Raw genomic sequence first — 20,046 nt, 5'->3', positions numbered from 1 at the left:
AAACTTTTTTTTTTTTTTTTTTTTTTTTTTTCCAAAGGATGGGCATGGGGGAGGGAAACGTCTTTGGAGAATTGTTTTCTATCAGTTCAGAAAATAGAGAAAAGAATTCAGCAATACCCAGTGCTGGTTAGCAGATTGTCATTTTTGGGTTTGATGTTCCTGGGTTTAATTGTCTTTCATGTGAACAATGGCAGAGGCTCTCTTGTGTGCCATGCGAGCATGATAAAAGGGGGCAGTTCTTGCATAGCAATGCCTTTTTTTTATTATTAGCGTAAAAAATTAGCAAGCTGGAAGTCGTTAGAAGGAGTTCCATTGGCATTAATTGTAATGCAGCCTGAATTTGTTTGCAGACCAATGCGGCAAGACAATAGCAGCAAGGAAAAAAGCAATATTAATAGCCTTTTACTTATTGTATCATTTTAGGGAGCCTTAATAAGGTGTCTGCTGTCAACTGGAATTTATTAAAATAAAAAAAAGAAAGACATGGTAATTGATGTATTGCAGTAAGTATGGATGAGGGCTCAACTTGATTAATGTATGAGTTGGCTTTTTAAGGCATTATAAAAAGGCTCCTTAACTGGGTCTTAAGAGACTGGCACAAGCCCCCTGTAAACTACCTCATTGCAGTTGGAAAACAGCCTGACAGCTGCTGATGTCTCCTGTGGCTTTGCTTTTTTTTTTTTTTCTGATCAGAGAAAACTGAAGTAATATAGTCCTTGTCAATAATTGCAGTGCTTAAAAATCTTATAAAGGGATTTCTATTCTTCCCTCTGGAGATAACTTTTTAAAGGTTAAATTAGTTTTACTTGTGTGTGCTTCAACTATCTTGGCTCCCAATCAGGATCAACTTTTGTTTTAAATAAAATGCTAGTTTGTGTGTTGCATTGGGTTAGCACCTTGCTGAGTATCTTCTCTTCCAATGCAAGATGGACACTACAAAGTGTTTGGTTTAAGTCTGGCATTCTCAAATAAAGCTTCAAGATATTGACTCATGTGGCTAGTTTATTCCAGAGATTGGTACTTCCTTTTTTGGGGGGTGGTTGTTTCTCTGGGGTTTTTATCTCTTGTTTCATGCTGATGAACTTAAATTGAATTTGAGCTTTGATGTCCCATCTTACTACTCAACATAGTTTCAAGAAGCATTGCTGGAAAGGTTCACATAAAGGCCCATGGGAATTAGGGGCACTGAAAACTTACTTCAGCATGCATCTGATTTCAAGAAGGTCTCAGCCTAAAATATTCTGTCTATCTAGGTTTTCACCTTGCCAAAATACTGAAAGAAATATGGTAAAAGGAAGGCCCAAACCTCTGTGAGGTGTCTGTTTTGTATCAGCTGTGAAGAAACAGATTTGTAGTATTTCTGTAAATATGTAGGATTTCATCTTAACCCAACTGCTTTGTCTTAAGTCAAATGAAATATTTGGCACACTGGATAGAGAAGTCACTTGTACTTACCTGGCATTTCAGTTGTGTTTACCAGGTAGTCAGTGAGCACAGAGCAATGCCTTCTGAAGAACAGTTGGAGCTTTCACCTATAGGAATAGTTCTATTAGTCTGAATAAATAGATTCTATATTTTCTGTCGGGGTCACCATGAGCCCAAGTTGTAAGGGGAAGTGACAGCATCTAGTTTTATTAAAAATTTCCAGATTTGTCTCCTAGGCTAATAGGTGACTTTCCACTGGCTAGACTAATCAAGGTTCTTCTTTCTATACCGTTGTCCCTATCAGTACTGCAAATGTCATCCAAGTAGATATCAAAGTCAAAGGGAGAGAAACAGACTTGTAATTTGTCACAGTAGCATATTGTCCTTCCTGATAGCTCCAGGCCTTTCCCAGAGGAAGTGCTCATGCTTCATTATGAATGTAAGCTTTATTAGTATAGACGTCATCAGGTTCAAGTGTTAGGAAAAGCCTCTGCTTGCTAACAAAGGCCATGGCCTTGGATAATATAACTGCTCTCCTTACTCAAGGTTGTTAAGTCAGGGTGGATGACACCCCTCTCCTGCTCACTTTCACTCTCCCCTCCTTGTATTTTTTTAACATCCTGATCTTGCTCAGTGGTCTTGTGTATGATGAGTTACCCTCTCTGAAGGCTCAAAGGAGAATCTGAGTGCTCGGTTTTCAGAACATTACTTTTGCCTTGGTTCCAAGCACTTACCAGAGAAAAAACCGAGCTGAACCCGTTTCGGAAATTGTGTATCAATTCCTCCACAGGCTTCCTTTAAGATTTCTTCCTTCAGATACCAGAAGTGCAGCAGCACATCATACGCACATGCGAGATTCTTATTTTTCTTTGCCCTTCTGGCAAGTTCTGTTTGAAAAGAAATAGTTGCATAGCTCTAAATATGAGTTTCAGCTTCTTTTTACATTAGAAGTCTAAACTTCAGCTTCTTCCTCTGCAGGCTACTTTCTGCATGAGAGATGCAGCTGAGGGGTTTTGTAAGAACTTTATTTTCCTGTCACCTTTATCCAGTGACACTTCCTTCTCCAATAGCTGTTAGGTAAACCCTTTCTTTTTCCTGTCCCCTGTCAGCAGGTGAGAGGAATGTGAATGGATCAATAGTGTTACAGCATTGTATTAATTGCAGCTCCCACTCCTTCAGCCCATTGGCCACCCAGACTTTCTGGTTCCAAGCAGGTCTGAGTTCCAGTGGCTCTGAAATGCCACTGAGGATAATATTTAAATACAGCCATCTTATATATTTACTCTTCTGGTTAGACCTCTGTGGCAGATGCTGCAGTGGTCCAGCATTAATATCTCTGTGATCTATGAAAAAAAAGCCCATGCTGTCCCAATGGTTTCTTCATTTAGCCTAACTCACAGTTTACATAATAATTCACTTCAAGGCCCAATTCACCTTGCGTCATTTTCTCCTTCTCATTCCCTTCTCTCCTTCATTTTTAGGCATAGGCTTTCTGAACTCTCTTCCTGAATATACCCAAAGGTTGCAAGCATTTGAAACCTAAGTGTGGATTCTAATCAAAATTTTACAAATGGTTTCCATTTTATTGAGTCAGATTGAAGACCATTAATAAAATGGAAACTCTGCAGCTTAATCTAACCTTGATATATTTCCAGCCTAATGTATCTGCTTATAGCCCTGTCACCGCTGGATCTGAGCACCAAGAGCATTGTTGAATACATTTTCATACCTTTGCATTTCACACACCCCCTCCCCAGCCCCCCCCAGCACACACTTTCCCAAGTTAGGCCAATTCCCAACTGTTCCAGGCATCTTTCTTTCCCTGACTTGGGCTAGGATTAGAAAAGCCATGCCAGCTTTTATTTGATACCCTGTTTGCTGCTAAATGTACAATTTGTCTAGTAGAAGAGGAATGATGCAGAAGGGAGACTGAGCCTTAATTATCTGCAAGAAGTGTTACACTGAGTAATCCCATCCCACAGCCATGTACAAATAAGTAGCAATGGTGACCATGCAGAAGTCTTCAGGCTGGACTCAGGACTTCACTTTCATAGATTTCAGGTTACCAGCCACATTTGTCTCTGGTGAAAGATCTGCTTTACCATGAATTTTATGTGAATCTTGTGTACACCAGTAACTATTCCTCCCAGACCAAAAATTCAGTTTCCCCAGTTTATGTATGGGGGTAAACTCATCTGCTTAGGTTTCAGGTATGGTATCAATCTGTTTGATTAGATTTATTGATGGAATGTGGATTATCCTTGAGTGGCAGCTACCACACAACTATAGAATATTATTAATTAATGCTATTATTTAATAGCTGTTATTGGAAAGTGGAGTTGCAGATGTTTCTTTGGAAGTTCAGATTGTGTCGCTCTTCATGAGACTGAACCTGACCCCTTTGCAAACGGATTCAAAACCTGACGCAGCAACACAGATGAAAGATTAGGGGGCGATGATGCATTTGCTCACATTTGCAATTTTCAAGGTGCACGCTTGAAAAAGACCAGTTTCCTCTTTTGTTTGTGTGCCATTACAAAACCTGGTGCTAAATGCTTTCTTTGGCACTGAAAGAAGTCTCATCACTCTCACCGCACCAGAGCATGAATCTCAGATTCCCTCTCCTGAAAGTGGCCTCTAGTTATTACATGAGTAAAAATACAGACGATCTCTGCCAGACATACACAGAGACTAGGTGTCTGTGCTGACACATCAATACAAAGAACTGTTATCACAGGAAAATTTCTCCCTCTAAATCTGGCCTTAAGCTAATATGAACAGACATACAAAGATCCCAGTGGGTGACCTTTGTTCACATGAGAATATGTCTGCTCAGGGATTTCTTAGTTCATGTTAATTGATTGCCTGATGGGATTGATTAACTAATTGATTTACTGTGGTTTGTGGTTTAATGCAAGGGTATGCTTCAAAAGTTTTTGATGTGGAGCAGGAATTTAGGAAAAGCTGGCACTAGCAGCAATAGTCTTTTTGAGTGCAGCTCAGGTGCTTGAGGCCAGATGAATCCCATTGCTGAGAGTGTGAGCAACACTTTATAGGCTGAGTTACAGTGAATAAGCAGAGGGGTGAATTTACAGCATCTTTCTTAACTCATACTCATTTCACATAAGCCCACTTCAGGTACATATTAGTAATATCAGTGTGAGGGGTATCCATCTTCTTTCCTATGCTTTTGCAGGGAAAGGGACTTGAAATCCTTGTCTCTTTCAGGTTTCTGCAGGAGTGGGCTCCTAATCGTTATTCTCTGTGTGCCTCTCCCCCCCAGCTCACCAAGGTGCATATATACACAAGTCCTTCTTACCCTGGTGGTGCTGTGAAAGACAGGAAAACCCTCACAGGAGACCAGCTTCACAGCAAAGAGTAACCCCCAGTGCTGTGGTTCACGTGTGTCTCTGCTTCCTGGCAAAAAATGCCATTAAGTCTGAGACACCAGAATTTCAGATTTATATGACAATTTTGAAAGCATGTACTGTTTCTGGTGGATGCAGTCGAAATGGCTTTCCAGTTGCTTCTATAAATTTGTCCCAAAGAAATCATGCTGCAGACCTATGGTGAGGGCACAATAGACTTGCTGTTCATGCTCTTGGGTATTTCTTGGTACTTAGGAGACTCAGAAAAAAATTATTTCCTATTAACCTGTTTTGAAAATAGTCTTCCCATATCAAAGTATGTTTAAAAAGAGATTGTATTTGATAGCAGTAACTAAAATGCAGTAAGAAGCAGCCTTTTGATCTGTTGCAAATAAACTCTTTGGCAGATAAATAGGTTACAAGTGTATTTTTGTTCATTTGCTATCAAATTTAATAACAACCAGTGGAATTGAGTTCAGCCAAAATGGTTTCATATCAGACTTTGAATACATACTTTTAAATATTAAAAGATAATGATTTGTATGGCATTGTTGTATAATGCATTTCTTGTCTTCTCTTGTGTGCATGTGACGAATTCCAGTCGATAAGCCCAGGACTCTGGAGTCAGTTGTCTGGCTAGTTATTAAGATTAAGATAAGTACTGAGAAGGGAAAGATACAGCACATTGTACTGCCCTGCTGGGACTGGGCCACCTCGGATTCCAAGTGTAAACAATGCATTAGTTCTCCCTGGCTTATTTCAAACCGAGGTGTGCACTGTAAATATTTGGGAAATATGGTGGAAAGAGTGTGGAAAGGCTTTTAATTTTTTTTTTTTTATCCATTGAATGTTGCTGCTAAACAGTGAACCTTAGACCTAATTTCCATCCCAGATCATTATTTGTCTGTAAAAATCCAAGACCAATTTGTGTTAATTACTTAAGAAAAATTACTTCTTTCTCCTTACCCAAGCCATAAAAAAGCAGACAGACATTTGGATGGCATTATCACTAGACAATTCATGCTGAATATACCACAACAATAACAACATAGTTAATGCACAGCAAAGTTCAGTTAGGGTTTTTGAGGGGGGGAAGGAGGAGATGGGCAGGAATAGGAGTGGAAAGGCTGAACTACAGAATACTGAAGCAAATGCAAAGTCTCCTTACAACTCCAGTAAACTTTGGATGGAGTCCAAAATGAAAGTTAGTGAGGGTCAGTGCTTTCTGAGCAGGTTGGAGTTGTTACTGCTGGTGTCTCTGCTCTCGAGTCCTAAGGGCATCACGATGTTTTTTCTTATTCCACAATATAACTGAAATATTATGAGGAAAAAAAAATAAATATTTCCTGAAGTTCAGTTGTTGCTTTTCACTATAACAAAAATGAGCTTAGCTATAAATTGGTAGTCTATTCTTTCAAGGCAGCAAAGTTTGACTTGTCTGTAGGATCACTGGAGCAGTGATAGAAAGCAGTAGTTCAGAAAGTGCATTGAGGCTGCGTGCTGTGCAATGTAGAACACTGGGTAGCAATTAATGTTTGTTAATGAATTTAAAACTAGAGGTATGGAAATGGTTTTATAAAATATACACTGCTAAACAGCTAACTAGTCCTCGGGGTTTGCATTTTCATTATCTGTCTGTAACTCATTGCAGCAAGCATGATCTAATGAGTCAAAAACTGCTCTGAAATTCAAACTGAGATATGCAAGATGTTTTTTGAAAATCTTTATGCTTTGCTTCGTCGCATGGCCATTACAATGAAGCTATCTCTGTACCCTGATTAATCACCTCTTATGTGGAGATAGTTTGTAAGTTTTATTGTGTTTCAGAAGGGCTATTTCTACACTGCAGGAATATCCGGCATTAGTGGGGATGGGAAATTAAGGAACATTCAAAACCATTCAGGAGGAAAAAAGAGCACAGCTGAATGCTCCCGAGTGACTCCTCCTACATCTAATATTTCTTATGTGGTAGGACATAAATTTAAAAATAAAACAAAATAGTTACCTGTAAAAGGTTATCTGACAAAATCAAGCAATCTGCTTTTTTCCTGAGCATCAGGAAGTTCTATTACTGAATTAGAAGCTGTCTCTTCATACGCCTACTTCCCTAGCTCCCCCAAGGTATACACTACAGCCTCCTCTTAACCAGCAATGAAGATAAATAGCTCCTGTATCTTTTCTGTTTACAGTTATCTTTAACAAAAACTAAAATTAAAGCAGAATTGCTGTAGCATCACAGTTTCTTAAGGAACAAAGTTGGAATACTGCAAGAAAGGATCTATAATATGTGAAATATAAAATATGTGTATAAATTTGCATGCGTATTTATAATGTCAATTACTGGTAGACCTTGAAAAACTGAGTAATTAAAAATGATCTCTAAACTTGATGTGCTGTAACCAGATAAATGAAATGTACAGAGTGGACTGAAATACTTGAAATAGTTTCCCACCCCTTTTTTCACAGCGTGAGCATTATATCATGGTTCTGTACATTCCAGTAAGCTGCAAGTGAGAAATCACTGCTGAGGTCACTGAAATGTCAGTGCCACATACACTGAGGACAAAAATGGATGGAATCCCCTGTTATAACTCCAATTATCAAAACTCCTATGATACAGGAGGAAAGTCTGTGTTCCTTGTATGGTGTCTACTGCAGCCTAGCAGAGACGCTGCCTGGCTGAAAAAGCCCTATAAATGATTGTCTCCTAACCTATTTTAACTTCTTAAATATTTCATACTCCAGGTGAATAAGTTTAGTCTCTTGCACACACAGACAGCATTAGGCTGTGTATTCATTGAAGGCTTTTGAAGCCAGCTACATGTTTTGTAAAGCTCCTTAGCTGAACCCTGTTACGGTCTGACATACCCAGGTAGTTAGCATTCCTGCCAATTTTATATGATAGAGACCTTTGCTTGAACTGACCTCAGAAGGAATAGAAGACTAATTGAGGCAGCCCTAGTTCTAGCTCTCTAGAGGTGTAAAACACTGCAACTGATATCTGGTGCATGCATAAAAAGGTTTACATAGTGGAAAAGGGACCCAGGAAGGAAAAGAGACCTTTTATTTCTCTTTCAGAAGCCTTCTCCCCTTTCTCTCCAAAACTTCAAGGAAAAAATAATTTTATTCCAATCATAATGTCATTGCATGCTAAAATAGTAATTAAAAAAACAATGCAAACAATGCAGAAGGTAAAATTAGGACAGTGCTTGGGTGCCTTAGGGCTGTAATTAAAGCTATCTAGATAAAAAGAGAGATTAAGCCTCAGATTTATGTTCTGAGGGGGGGGGAAAAAAAGGCTGAAAGTGAAACACAGCAAAAGAAATCCGTAATTCCACTGTATTCAACTCACCCATCAGAAGAAATGGCATTAATTCAGGTACCCAATTACTGTAATGTGGTTCAGAGCACCTCAATAGGTGTTTCAATCTCAAGCCAGGACTAACATTTGTAATCCTTTAAATGCACTTAAGAAATTGATGTTACAGCCCCACAATCTGTTAGGGGCCTTGCTTCCTGGCTGATTGCAAAGTATCCCACCATTAATTGGATCATCAGAATGTGATCCGCGTTCTGGTCCCCAGATTATGTAAGACTGACTTTGCTCTGACGCGCTGAACCAGAGGCTTCTTTTGCTGGGTATTTTGACCCTTAATGTAGATAAGTGGTATTTTTCATCAATCTTAGCTTGCATTAAAAAAGAGAAATGTCAGTTCAATGTGGGGCATTTAACTTAATTCAACATCTTCTAATTTAATACCTTGGAAAAGTTAGTCTGTCTCCGACCTGCCGGAGACTTCTGCTGATGGAATGGTTTGCAGAGCAGGGCTGGAGGCATATTGTTCCTGCTCCCTAACGTGGTCAGGTCTCAAAAGTCTCTTCATACTTCATCACTGTATGAAAAGGAAAGACAAAACAAAAAACCAAACAGCCCTCTTACCATTCTTTGCCATAATGAGTTTCCTTAGCTTCTTTGGGCTGTTCCCTAATGACTGCTCTATATGCTGGAGGGAAAAGAGGCAAAAAAATTGTCATTGTTTATTGCCCTGTTTTTATCTGGGCCTTCAGGTTTTCTTGTGTTTTTTCTCACTTGGTTTTGTTTTTTTTTTGGGGGGGGGGAAGGGAGGAGGGCGGGGAGTTGGAAATCAGTGTGCTTTGATTAATTAACTCAATATTCTTAGCATATGCTGGTGCTAAAATAACAAAATAATGGCCAATTTGGAAACCCTCTGCATGGCTTAGACCTAAAATCCTGTTGGAAATAGGTAACATTCTTTCTGATAGAAGAAGGCTTTATCTCAATTAAAAAAAAAAAGTTCCCCCTCTTTTTATTGTTTGTTTGCTTTGGGCTTTTTTGCTCAGTTGGTTTTTGTTTGTAGGTTTTGTTGTTGGGTTTGGGGTTTTTTTGGTACTGTGATACTGAATGCATTCATCCTAATGGAACGGTCAGAAATTCAAAGGCAACTGCAACAAAGAAATTTTTATCAATTAAAATAGTAAGCTTCCCAGTTTTCTGGGCTTTGCAAGAAGCATCAGATTCATTTGGCTTTGGAAAAACCATGATATGGTATGGTGTCTCTTGGCCTTATGGCCATGAGGAATGAAGATGATGAGGTGAAGAGAATAACGTTAGGTTTTATGATCAAGGCTTGAGATGTCTTCTGGAAGTGATGCTAAATAATTCTTGGTATGGCAACAATTTCAATGAAGGAAGTATCTGCTGTCTACATATACATAAAAAATCACTGGCAGAATATGACTCCTTTCCAGTGTTTTAGAGGAAGAACAAGCTCTTCACCTGTGTCACACAGAGGCAGAAGTTCATAGAAACAATTTTGCAGCTGAGGTTAACTGACTTATGCCTCCTTTCATTTTCTGCCAAGTTCCTGGCCTTATTTTTTCCACTCTTGCCCCTCTTTTGCAAGTCATTCAAAAATAATGCCCTGCTATGGGCAGGAAAAAGAGAGGAGGCACAGCACTGATGAAGGAATTGTTGGACTTCTTTCACTGCCATTTTCTAGACTGTGGAGATGTTTTTTTGACGGATTTCTAGAATATTACAGAATGAGGCTTTTGAGGCGGCATCTGTCTATTTAATGAGAAATATGTGATACCAAGGAGAATAAGACAGAAGAGGGTGGTTCTTGTGTTTCTCCCCACTCTCCTCTTGGCCAGGACTAGTTCAAAGTGTGTCATGTAGGGGGAAAAAGGTCCAAACTTTGAGGCAGGGAATTTAAATAGGAATTTTGGGATGGTCTCGTTATACACCTTATCCATATATTTTTTGCAGTCACTTAGGATGACACCATGGGAGCTTTCTCAGGACATCAGACACTGTAGTTGTTTCCCTCTTTGATCCATATTAATTATGTTTTGCATGTTAGTGGAATACCTAGGTTACCCCTCTTGCTGGATTTACAGAGGAAAGCACGGATATAGCAAAGGGATTTTGCTGGGAGATATTTTTTTTTTTCTTGAGTACAGATAGCCAACTGATCTGATGTTTGGAATGTGCTGTTTACTAACAATTATCTGCACTGAGCAGAAGGGGGCAGTTTCTGGTGTTGGGTTGGGGTCTGTGTGAGGTTGCTGTCACTCCTACAAAGTAGGCTGCTTATACATAAGTGCCTGACCTCCTTGCTTGCTTTTTTCTTTTTTCTTATTTATCCCCCCTCCTTTTTTCCTGATCTGAAATGAGTAAGCAGGTAGATATATACAGTTCTGGTCAGCCTAATTTGCACTACAGGTGCTACACTAGGACAGGATAACAACTACGTTTAGGCTCCTGGCTGGACCACAAGGAACATGCTTTCAATTCCCAGCATTTCTCTGACTGGTGTCTTTAAGTTGCAGTATGTATTGGCCATGGTGGTCTCCCCTCTGCACTTCCACAACTTCTGGCACAGGAGGATCTCACCTGGAACCTTAGATACTGCTGAACTGTAAATAAGAGCCTTAGCTAATGATTCCTATAGGCAGGTGGCCAGCTTTCAAAAATACAATACTTTTCTACCAAGCATGGTCATGTTATTGTATTTGAATCTCTGTGTTCTCCTTGGAACTACCCCTATTGATGAAAACTGTGAGCTTGTGCTGTAACACTCATACTTGCTATACTAATATGCAAAGGTCTATACTTACATATTATCCATGAGATAACTACATCTACTTTAGCTTAAATATTTTAACAGGCAATGTTGAAAGAAGCTTGCTTGGCCATGTTCGGGCCTGGTATAAACAGAATTGCCTTTTCTGAAGCAAGTGAAGCTGTATCTACTTTGCCAGCTAAATTTGGTTAGCTCAGAGACTTCCAGATAAGTCCTAGTCTCACAACTCAGCTCACGAAACACTGATACAAAGCTCTATTATGAAAGGAGAGCTATAAAGCATTATAGGTAAGCTTATAATTATTTTGGCCACAGAACAAACATATTGTTTCTTCCTGCTTGGAGCCTTGTGTAGGGAGAGTAGGATCTGTGATATCTCCGACACTGATAGTGTTCCTTATTTTCCAGCAGGCTTTGTGCTAGCGTAAGATGCTTCTGAGTTGTTCCACTGCACGGAGGGGAAAGGAAACCTTTTGTTGCTTGTGGCTTTGCCTTCCTGGGCAATTGATTTTAAACACAGACAGTGTATCTCAGTGTATTTTGCTGTATGGAGTTGCATTGGAAGTACGTCACTTCCAATCTGTTTAATTGGAGTCTTGGGTGACACTTCTCCGCTGCTGCATCCCCGGATAGAAAGCTGATCTACGTTTTAGCTTTAAGTACACTACAAGGTTGGAAAGTAAAGTTGAGTTTGCAATGAAGCAGATATATTGCCTTCCCATGTTTTGAAGACAAATGGAATCTCATCCATCGCTGCTCTACCAGTATGCTGGTGCTGTTTCAGGCTCCTTTGGGTTAGGATTTCAGTTTGCCCTTCCTTCCTAATGGGGTCCCTTGGTGGAGAATGCCATCCAAGAGCAGGATGGATGAGATACCCTAAGGACCTGTATCAGACTTGCCTTTTAAGCAGTGCCTTGCTGAGCTGTGAACTGAGTTTTTCTTTAAGTGCTGCAGGAGGATGCGAATTCAACTTTAAGACCCCCCCCCCAAAAAAAAGAAAGGGAACAAACGCCACATCCAGCAGCATATGTCAGCCTGAAAGCACATGGTATTTGGTTGCAGTATTAATATGCATCTAAAATGATTTTCTTGCGGTATCTTAAGCATTTCCCAGGGGCTCCTTTCTTTGTTCTAACTCCCTGTGGAAGGGGCAGAGAAAAATGGCTAGTGTGTTTGCTTTGGCCACTGTCAGTGACAGGCTTGCAGCAGAATTAATTCTGTCCTCTCTAATGACCGTCAGTTACCTCATTGCCAGGGAAATGGCCCCCCTTGTCTGCAGGATCATAGCAACTAAGTTTCATTACACCAGACAACTCCCTTCTCTCCTCCAGGGTGCCCGCAGAGGCTGGTGTTTCCGATTCCCTGTACAGCTGAGCGGTGCAGGTTTCACTGTTTGGTAACGCTGCCTGTCCCGGGGCAGGCTGTACATTGCCAGCTTGTACAGCCTCTGCCTGTCATCTCACTGGGTTTGGTCTTTGTCTGAAGAGTAAACCCTCTTTCCTTCACATTGGGGGTGGGGGACAAGATTTAAAATGATTGGGCAGGACAAAACAAACCTACATGCTCTGTCCATTGTGATCACAGCCTTGCCTGGGTTTCTCTGTTTCCTGGGAAGGTGTGTTAGCAAAACCAGGTGGATATGTGTAAATACTGGAGAGTTTTTGTATTGGGGTGCATGCTTTTATGGAGTTGCTTGAATTCATGAGGCCACCTTTTGCACAGGCCCAACTATAGAGGATGTGAATACTTTTCAAGGTAACTTTGATTCATTGAGAAAATTCAGAGCATCCTATGTAGTGATGCAAAACAGATGCTCTCTTTCTCTTTCCCAGACTTGCATGGGCTTTACTTTACCTGTGCAATTAGTTGGATGCTGTTGCGAAAAATTTAGGACAAAAGTGCACAGAAAGAGTGGTAATCAGCAAATTTTTGATATGAGTGACAGCTCACACATACTAGGCTGTGAAGCTGAGCAAGTGTCTTTTAAATGGTTGATCTGGGTTTCAGTGTTGTGCCTGGCTATTCCTTGAAACACTCAGTGCAGTACAGTGATTTAGAGTGTAGTGGTCTTGTGCGAGGAGGCAGATGTGAATCACAGGTGAAATACTTCTGAACAATGACAAGGGTGTGAGCACTATCCCTGCCTTTGTGTTTCCCCTCCTGGCCTCCAATTCTCCTACATATGTATGGATATGTGGGTTTTTTTTTCCTTCCACCACCTCTTTGCAATACAGGTAGGCATGTGAAATGAAGAATGTGTCTTCACCCAAGATTAGGAAGTGGTAGGAAATGACATCTTATACTTCTTTAGCTTTTTAGGTCTTTAAGCCCTAAGCCACCCTAAATCTACAGTCCCTGTAAAAAGCTTCATTTTAAAAGGCTTTAGGAGGCTTGCTGACCTTGCAACCTGCTTTGTAAGGAGTCTGCACCCACAGCTATTAAACAAAATTAATTTCAGCACTTTTAAATTGTTAATCTTGAAAAAGACAACTTGCTTGCTCTCCAGTGATCCCACAGGTCATCATTCTGTGAGTTGCAAACCATCACCAGAGTTCATGGCTCTGAATGCCATCAGTCTGATTGTGGTCTCCCAAATGCCTTGCAAAATTAATTCATCTGCCCTCCACTTTTCCTCCCCAGTAGCTCTTCAAGATCTGAGTGCTTGGTGAGCTCTCTGTGCATAGCAGCTCTTCGCCAGTACCCATGCCACGGATTATTCTTATTTTAAGGTTACTCTGTCCTAAATCAGTGCTATTGATCCTCAGCACATAGTAAGGACGTTTGGGAACAGGACATGAATCCAGGTAGGAAATGACAGTTTTAGTCTTCAGAGTGCTAAGTTTTCTGTTGAAAGGGCTACATCTCTTGTAAGTTAGGTTTTCTTATATCCACGAGGGAAATGTTTTACTGAGTATTAAGTTATTTTGCATCATCTTAAGTGTGTTTTCAGTCCTTGGCCCTGAAAAAAATCAGGGTCAAATCTCTTTCCTCCAGGTGTATGTGTAAATGTATATGTGTAATGCCTCAGGGGTGGGAAAGAAAGCATGTGTTGTATCTGGTGTTATTTGGTGTTATCATGTCTGTTTGTCCCTGCTCCTTCCACCTCTTTTGTTTCTGCCACTCAAGCCAATTTCAGCCATCCGCCGACTCTCATTTGGGATAATAGCCTCTCTTTTTACTGTTGTCTTGTCATGTTTGATTCGGCAGCACAAGGGTTTTAAATTAGCCAAAATGTTTGCATGCTGGGCTTGCTCTGCTGCCACTACCAGTAGTAGAGCTTCTAAACCACTTGATGCTGAAATTGATGATTGCTCGGAAGGAATAAGAAATTGTTGGTGGCTACCAGGAAGATTCATTCACACCGAGCCTCTTTTAAGAAACCTAGGGGGAAGGGAGAGAGAGATTTCCTTCATTTTCCTGCTCCCTGGCTAGTGGTTGCATTGTGCTTGTGCCAGGTTCCTGCTGAGTGATTACAGCCTTGCTCGGCTGCGTAGTTCCTGAGATTTCAACATAGAAACAGAAGAAGGAAAATACAGAGGGAAAGGAAGGGAGGATAGAACTCCAAAGAGCAAATTAATGAAATTAAATTCAGTAATGTAAAATTTTTACATTTTAACTCACTGCCCAATTTTTAGTTGTTTTTTTTAATCTAGTTTATTCCCCCTGGCTAGAGGTTTACTTTTTAGAAATTTTACCCAGTAGATGTCTCTCTAATTGGTAATGCCAAACCATAGCTGGGTTGAAAGCAGTTTTTTAATATTATCTGGATTAAAAGTGATCCATCATTAATGGGATCTGGGATCACCAAGAAACTATAAAACTTCTTATAATACCTGCACATGCCCCCTGCCCAGTGTCTTTTACTCATTTATATTGGTATTAAAAGATACAGAAGGGCAGAATTTACAACGGGAAAAGAAGATGACAGGGCTTGAAAAACTGCACAAATTAAAAAAGAAATGAAGCTGTAGAATTAAATGTTAATGACTAGACTTGTACTAGGGATACAACTATATTTCAGAACTATATACAATAACATACACAAGGTGAGAGATGCATCTTTTATTTATATTGAGTGGATTTGGTTTGGGAGTCCAAAGACAAACACCATCTAACAGAAAATAGTTTCAAGTATGGTTTTAAAATGAAGCAACCAAACCTAAACCTTCTATTAACCATATATGCAAGTTCCCAGACAGAAGCATTGCTTCAGGTATGTGATTCATTATACAGTGTCACAAGACCTTAAATACAACATATGTGGGAATATGACTGAATAGCATTCAAGTCAAGAAAGGTGTTCTCATTTGATCTAATATTGCTAACATGATTATTATAGCACTTCTTTCCTGATACGTGAGCTACATGTTTTCTTGCATAAGATGATCTTTCTCTGATAAAAAGAAAAAAAAAATCTTGTAAATTTGAAGATGTTGGCATCTGACTATTTCTCTCAGATATGTAATAAATTGTGAAGAAATCATATGAATGACTGAAGCTCTAAAAATACAGACCTAACTTAGAGGCTGAATCTTTGGGGCTCAGCAGTGATGTGCTGTTGTGCAAGTCTAGCTTGAAGGGCTTCCCCCTGTGCCCATTAACCGGAGATTGGAGAGCCAGGTGACCGTGATGGGTTTAGTCCTGTTATCTTTTTCTAACTGCTGCACTGTTCAGAATTGCTGATTTCTCTGCAAAATCATGACAGATGTATTACAGGAAAATGTATTGGTTGAGTAGCTAGTGAGAGAGTTAATGCAAGGGATAATAAGTAGCTAAGGCTGTGTCCTCCAGCAGACTTTGATGTGGTTTGATAATATATGGGATGGGTCAATCTGCCCTATTAGCAAATGTAGCCAGTTGATGCTCTACATACAAACTAGAGATTTGATAAAGCACTAAATTAGTTTTCACAAGGTATTAGATGTTAGATACTTAATGGGATCATCATGCTTTTGCTACACTTGGTTAAGATATGTTCTGTAACAGAAGCATGCAGCAGCATGACATTTCACCAGGAAAGGAAGCGTGTCTTGTGACTGAATCACGAGTCTGGGAATTATAACAGGCATCCCTTGGCTTCCAAATTACCGCCTGACTTATTTACCAGAGAGGTTTCTCTTTTCACATCTGTGGTATGGGACCATGTCCTTCCCCTTTCTCTTTGGCTCCTCGTGAAGCTAAAGCCATTAATGCTTGTGAAGTGTAATTTTAAATTTTTTTGTTGATCTTTGAATGCAAATGGTGTTAAGTAGTCATAATTCTGTGAAGCTGTAGTCACACAAGACTAATACTGTCCCACCCTGTAGGTGCTAGGACATTCCCTAAACCAGACAACAGAATTTACAGGTTCAAGCAAGTGTGTATAAGAAACCTCTGCGGAGTGTGAAAGGAGGAGTTTGGAGGTTTGACGTAGCTCTCCACAACCATGCTCTGCATTCGCTCTGTGCCAGTGTTCAACTTGTACTTAAAAGATGAAGTGACGCTATTAACACTTTTGCAAGCCCAAAATCCATCATTAAGATATGCCATATGGGGAGAAAATCATTGCTTTCATGCACTTGCAGCCATTTTACCAGGAGGGAATGTGTGTGGGTGAAGGAGGAGACCTTCCCAGGCCTGTATGGAAAGTCTGTCACTGGAATGGATTCTGGGTTTGAGAATTCCCCTTACCTGAGCTGCATGTTCAGTTCAGTTACCTTACCCAGTGTTCAGTCCACTAGTGCTTTGATTAGCTGGCAATACTTTGATAAACTTGTTTCTTCACTATCAAAGAAAAGGCTGTAATCTTACTCCTTTTTTATTATTATTATTTTTAAAGTTCTGTGTTTTTTGTCTTGTTAAATAAAAATCTAAAACTGCTGACAGCAGTGCATGCCCACAGCTACCTTCAGAAATCTGTACTTTAAAACCCTTTAAGCATTTTGTATTTCTCACATGAATCTAATTTTTGCTGGTTTTTTTCCCTGTGTTTACAGATATTGTCCTTAATTACAGTTGAAATGCATCATTTTACTTTCTTTAACACCTTCCTACTTATGCAAATAGCCTGTCCTGAATGACCATGGCCAGGGTTTGCAAGTTGCCAGCTCTAGGCCGACATTCTTGCCTTTTCATCGAACGCAGCAAGAGTGCCATATAAAATGTTGCTGTTTGAAAGGACAGAAACTGCATCCCAATATAGATTGCAGTGGAAAATGACTCAAAATTACACGGCAGCTTCTCCCCCGTTTGCCCCCCACCCCTTTCCCTTGCTCAGCCTGTTTGCCAGTCGGGCTGCAGTAAGAAATGTGTCGTGTATTGCGACATTTTAGTTTACTGTTACTTGCATCTTTCATTAGTGTGTTATTTATAGGACTGCAAAAGGGCATGGGTACCGCTCAGCTCTGAGGTGGTGCTGCTGGCATCCCGAGGACTGAAATCTTTTTTAAAAGCACTGGGTCCTGCCTTGCCCCAGCAGTGGGCTGGCTGAGCTCTGGCAGAAGCCCATGCCATGCTTTGGGCTGAAATCCCACATTCTAAAGCTCACTGAAGCCAGTGTGGACTTCAGGTGCTCGTATAAACAAGATGACTTTACCTCATAACTCCTCCTAAACCTGCACCTGATGAGCCACTCGGAGTTGGAGGGCTGCCTTCCCCTTAATAAATTCCCTTTTTGTGAACCCACTTGTTAGTCAAGCGTTGTGCACACTAACTACTGCGAGGGCCCTGTGTCTTGGGCATAAATTACTCTCGCATGGCACTGTCTCCAAGCAGCCCCCCAGTTATGGATTACTTTGTTCTCGACTTGACAGGAACATAATTAGAACTGTTGATGAAATCTACCAAATTGTTCCTCCGTGGCCTCAATGGTCAGGAAATTTGGCTGAGTCGTATTTGTCACCAACGTAAAAGCTCTAAACACTTCATATTAACTATGTTATTAATGTGCCCTCTAAGCTGTCCGTGAATTGGTAACACTTGGAGTGAGCTAGTGCTCTAATAGCACCTTGTGATGAATACATTGGAATGCTGTTAAAAAGTTTCTGAAAGGTGGGGATAAAAAAGAAAACCAACCTTTAATAAAAATTGAACATTTCTAGGTTGTTTCTTTTCTCTGCATGTGCATATTTTTTATGTTATACAGTTTTGTTTAATTGGAGTTTCATTCAGGCTTCATATTGACAGACCGTTTTCTGTTCTATAGGATTTGCTGACATTTGGGCTGTTTCATTGCCAGAGGAGACTTTGTGTGTCCCAAAGGAAGTGAGTGATCTGGCCATAACAAATCCTGCCAAAATATTTTAACACCGTTACGATTTTCTAATGCAATGCGTAGTGAATGTGACTAGAAAAGGATGGTGAGTCCACGAAGGGGCTTTGCTCCCTCTCCTCTGCGGTTTGTCTGGTGGAACGAGCACGCAGAAGCTGCTGGGGGTGGTGGGGGACCGCAGGCAGCAGCTGGGGGGGGGGGTGTTTGCCCCCTATTGCTTCGGACACAGCAATGGCTGACACTTAATCTTGAAGCCAGCTTTGCAAGTTTTGATCCTGCTCTTGAACTTTCTGAGAATCTGAGGTGTTTGAATGTGGTGGTTTAGTTATGCTAAATAAGGGCATTTTGGCACTGTAACTGTTCAGTAAGTGAAAGCCTGGGGATGTGTGCTAGACACTGATGAGAGAGGAGGCATAAGGTCCTAGAAGTTGATGAGCCTCTGTCTTGGGTAAAACAAACTCTTTACCTTCAACAGAGGCAGCAAAGAGCCATCTCCTACTTCAATATGGTTTTGAAGAGCATTGAGTTGGTTGTGATCTGTGTAAGCAACTGGGCTTAGATAAAGTGTTAGAACACAGAGTAAGAGTTTACACATGCAGTGTTCAGGAGATGAAAATGATTTTGACAATGTGATGTTTAGCATAGAGCTGGAAGTGTTGGAAACCAGTAATTTAGATCCCTGCATTACACTCTAAATAAGCAAATAAACCAGCCAATGCTGTTTTCCTTATCCCTTGGTGATTTACTTATATTAAATTTAACACCTTTGCCTCCCCAAAAACCTCCACCATGTCTAACATTAATATCTAATAAAATGTAAAATCGAAAAGCATGAAGCTGTTCAAAATGGTGGCTGATATTCCACGGTCAACACGTCTCTTGTGCCCGATTTCCACCTAGTTGGATTACTATGGCAATTACCTCTGTACCATGTAAATTCATGTTTCTTTGGTAATTTTAAATTCACATATTTAAGAATACACAGAGTAGCTGACCATCTGTACCAGCAAGTTTTGCTGAAGGCAGGATAGCTAATAAGAAAAAGAAAAGCTGAGCATGACCAGTTCTTTGGAAACTGCTCCACATGGAGTAGATCCTTTTGCTCCTACCCAAAAGTCCCAAGTTTCTGACTGGATTGAGCTATTTGCCCCTTAACTGTGTTGTCAGGTGCTCAGGTGGACATAAATAAACACTGTCACTGTTGATAGTGTTTCCCAGTTGGATGTTTATCTGTTTTCTTTGAATACTGAACAGAATTGCAAGTTCTCATGCTCATCTCCTGAGTCCTCTTCCCTGTGGCCATTGTAAGTGCTACATCCTGGGTCCCAGGGGGAATGATGCTCTTACCAACTGGAGGGAAGTGTGAGCCTGGGAGTTAGGACTTACTTTGAGTTAGATTTTATGATCTTATTATTTGTAAATGAAGAGAAATCCAACTGCACCTTTCTCATGCAAATCAAATCTGTTTCTAGTTATGAGCAACTTAAGTTTTGGGATTTTTTAAATATGTAGTTGCCATCTCTGGAAATCAGGATGATATCAGGAATTCAGGATGCTCAAATTAGTTGTAAGTGCATACAGATATTCTGTTGATGACTTATTTATTAGAATAAAGTAGACCAGTACTTTCCCTAGATCTGTTTCTTTTCACTGCTTTTCTTTGTCTCTCAGCTCATCTTAAGTTTTTCTTCCATTTTTTAATTTTACCCCTCAATTCATCTCAACCAAAGCTGTGGGATCTTGAAGGGCTTTCTAAATAATTAGATCTTGTTACTTATTTGCAGTGTGTTCAATACTACATTACGTTTTCTTTTAGCATAGTCTTGCTTTAGCACAGTTTTAAAATGGGATGTTGTTTGGGGCATTCCTACCCCAAAGCATGCTTATGCTGGCCTGG

General features: G+C 40.3%; 1 protein-coding gene across 17 annotated transcripts in view; it reads left to right on the top strand.

Annotated features, from left to right (window-relative positions):
* ESRRG (estrogen related receptor gamma) overlaps positions 1–20,046 on the top strand; it is a 401,340-nt gene that overhangs the window by 150,736 nt on the left and 230,558 nt on the right. For 5 of the 17 annotated variants that reach the window (XM_030448180.1, XM_030448184.1, XM_030448167.1 and 2 more), the window contains one exon: positions 18,084–18,142. The exons of 11 other annotated variants lie outside the window; for them this stretch is intronic. Coding sequence is in view for 1 of the 6 variants with exons in the window: in XM_030448168.1 (XP_030304028.1) it covers positions 18,203–18,237 (35 nt within the window). In the remaining 5 variants the exon portion in view is untranslated. Of the gene's footprint in view, positions 1–18,083; positions 18,238–20,046 lie in introns of all 17 variants that reach the window. One more of the 17 variants, XM_030448168.1, reaches the window with a different exon arrangement.

Source organism: Calypte anna, chromosome 3 (assembly GCF_003957555.1).
Source record: "Calypte anna isolate BGI_N300 chromosome 3, bCalAnn1_v1.p, whole genome shotgun sequence".
Taxonomy (NCBI): domain Eukaryota; kingdom Metazoa; phylum Chordata; class Aves; order Apodiformes; family Trochilidae; genus Calypte; species Calypte anna.
Note: the sequence above shows the minus strand (reverse complement) of the source record. Positions and strands in the feature narration are given on the sequence as shown.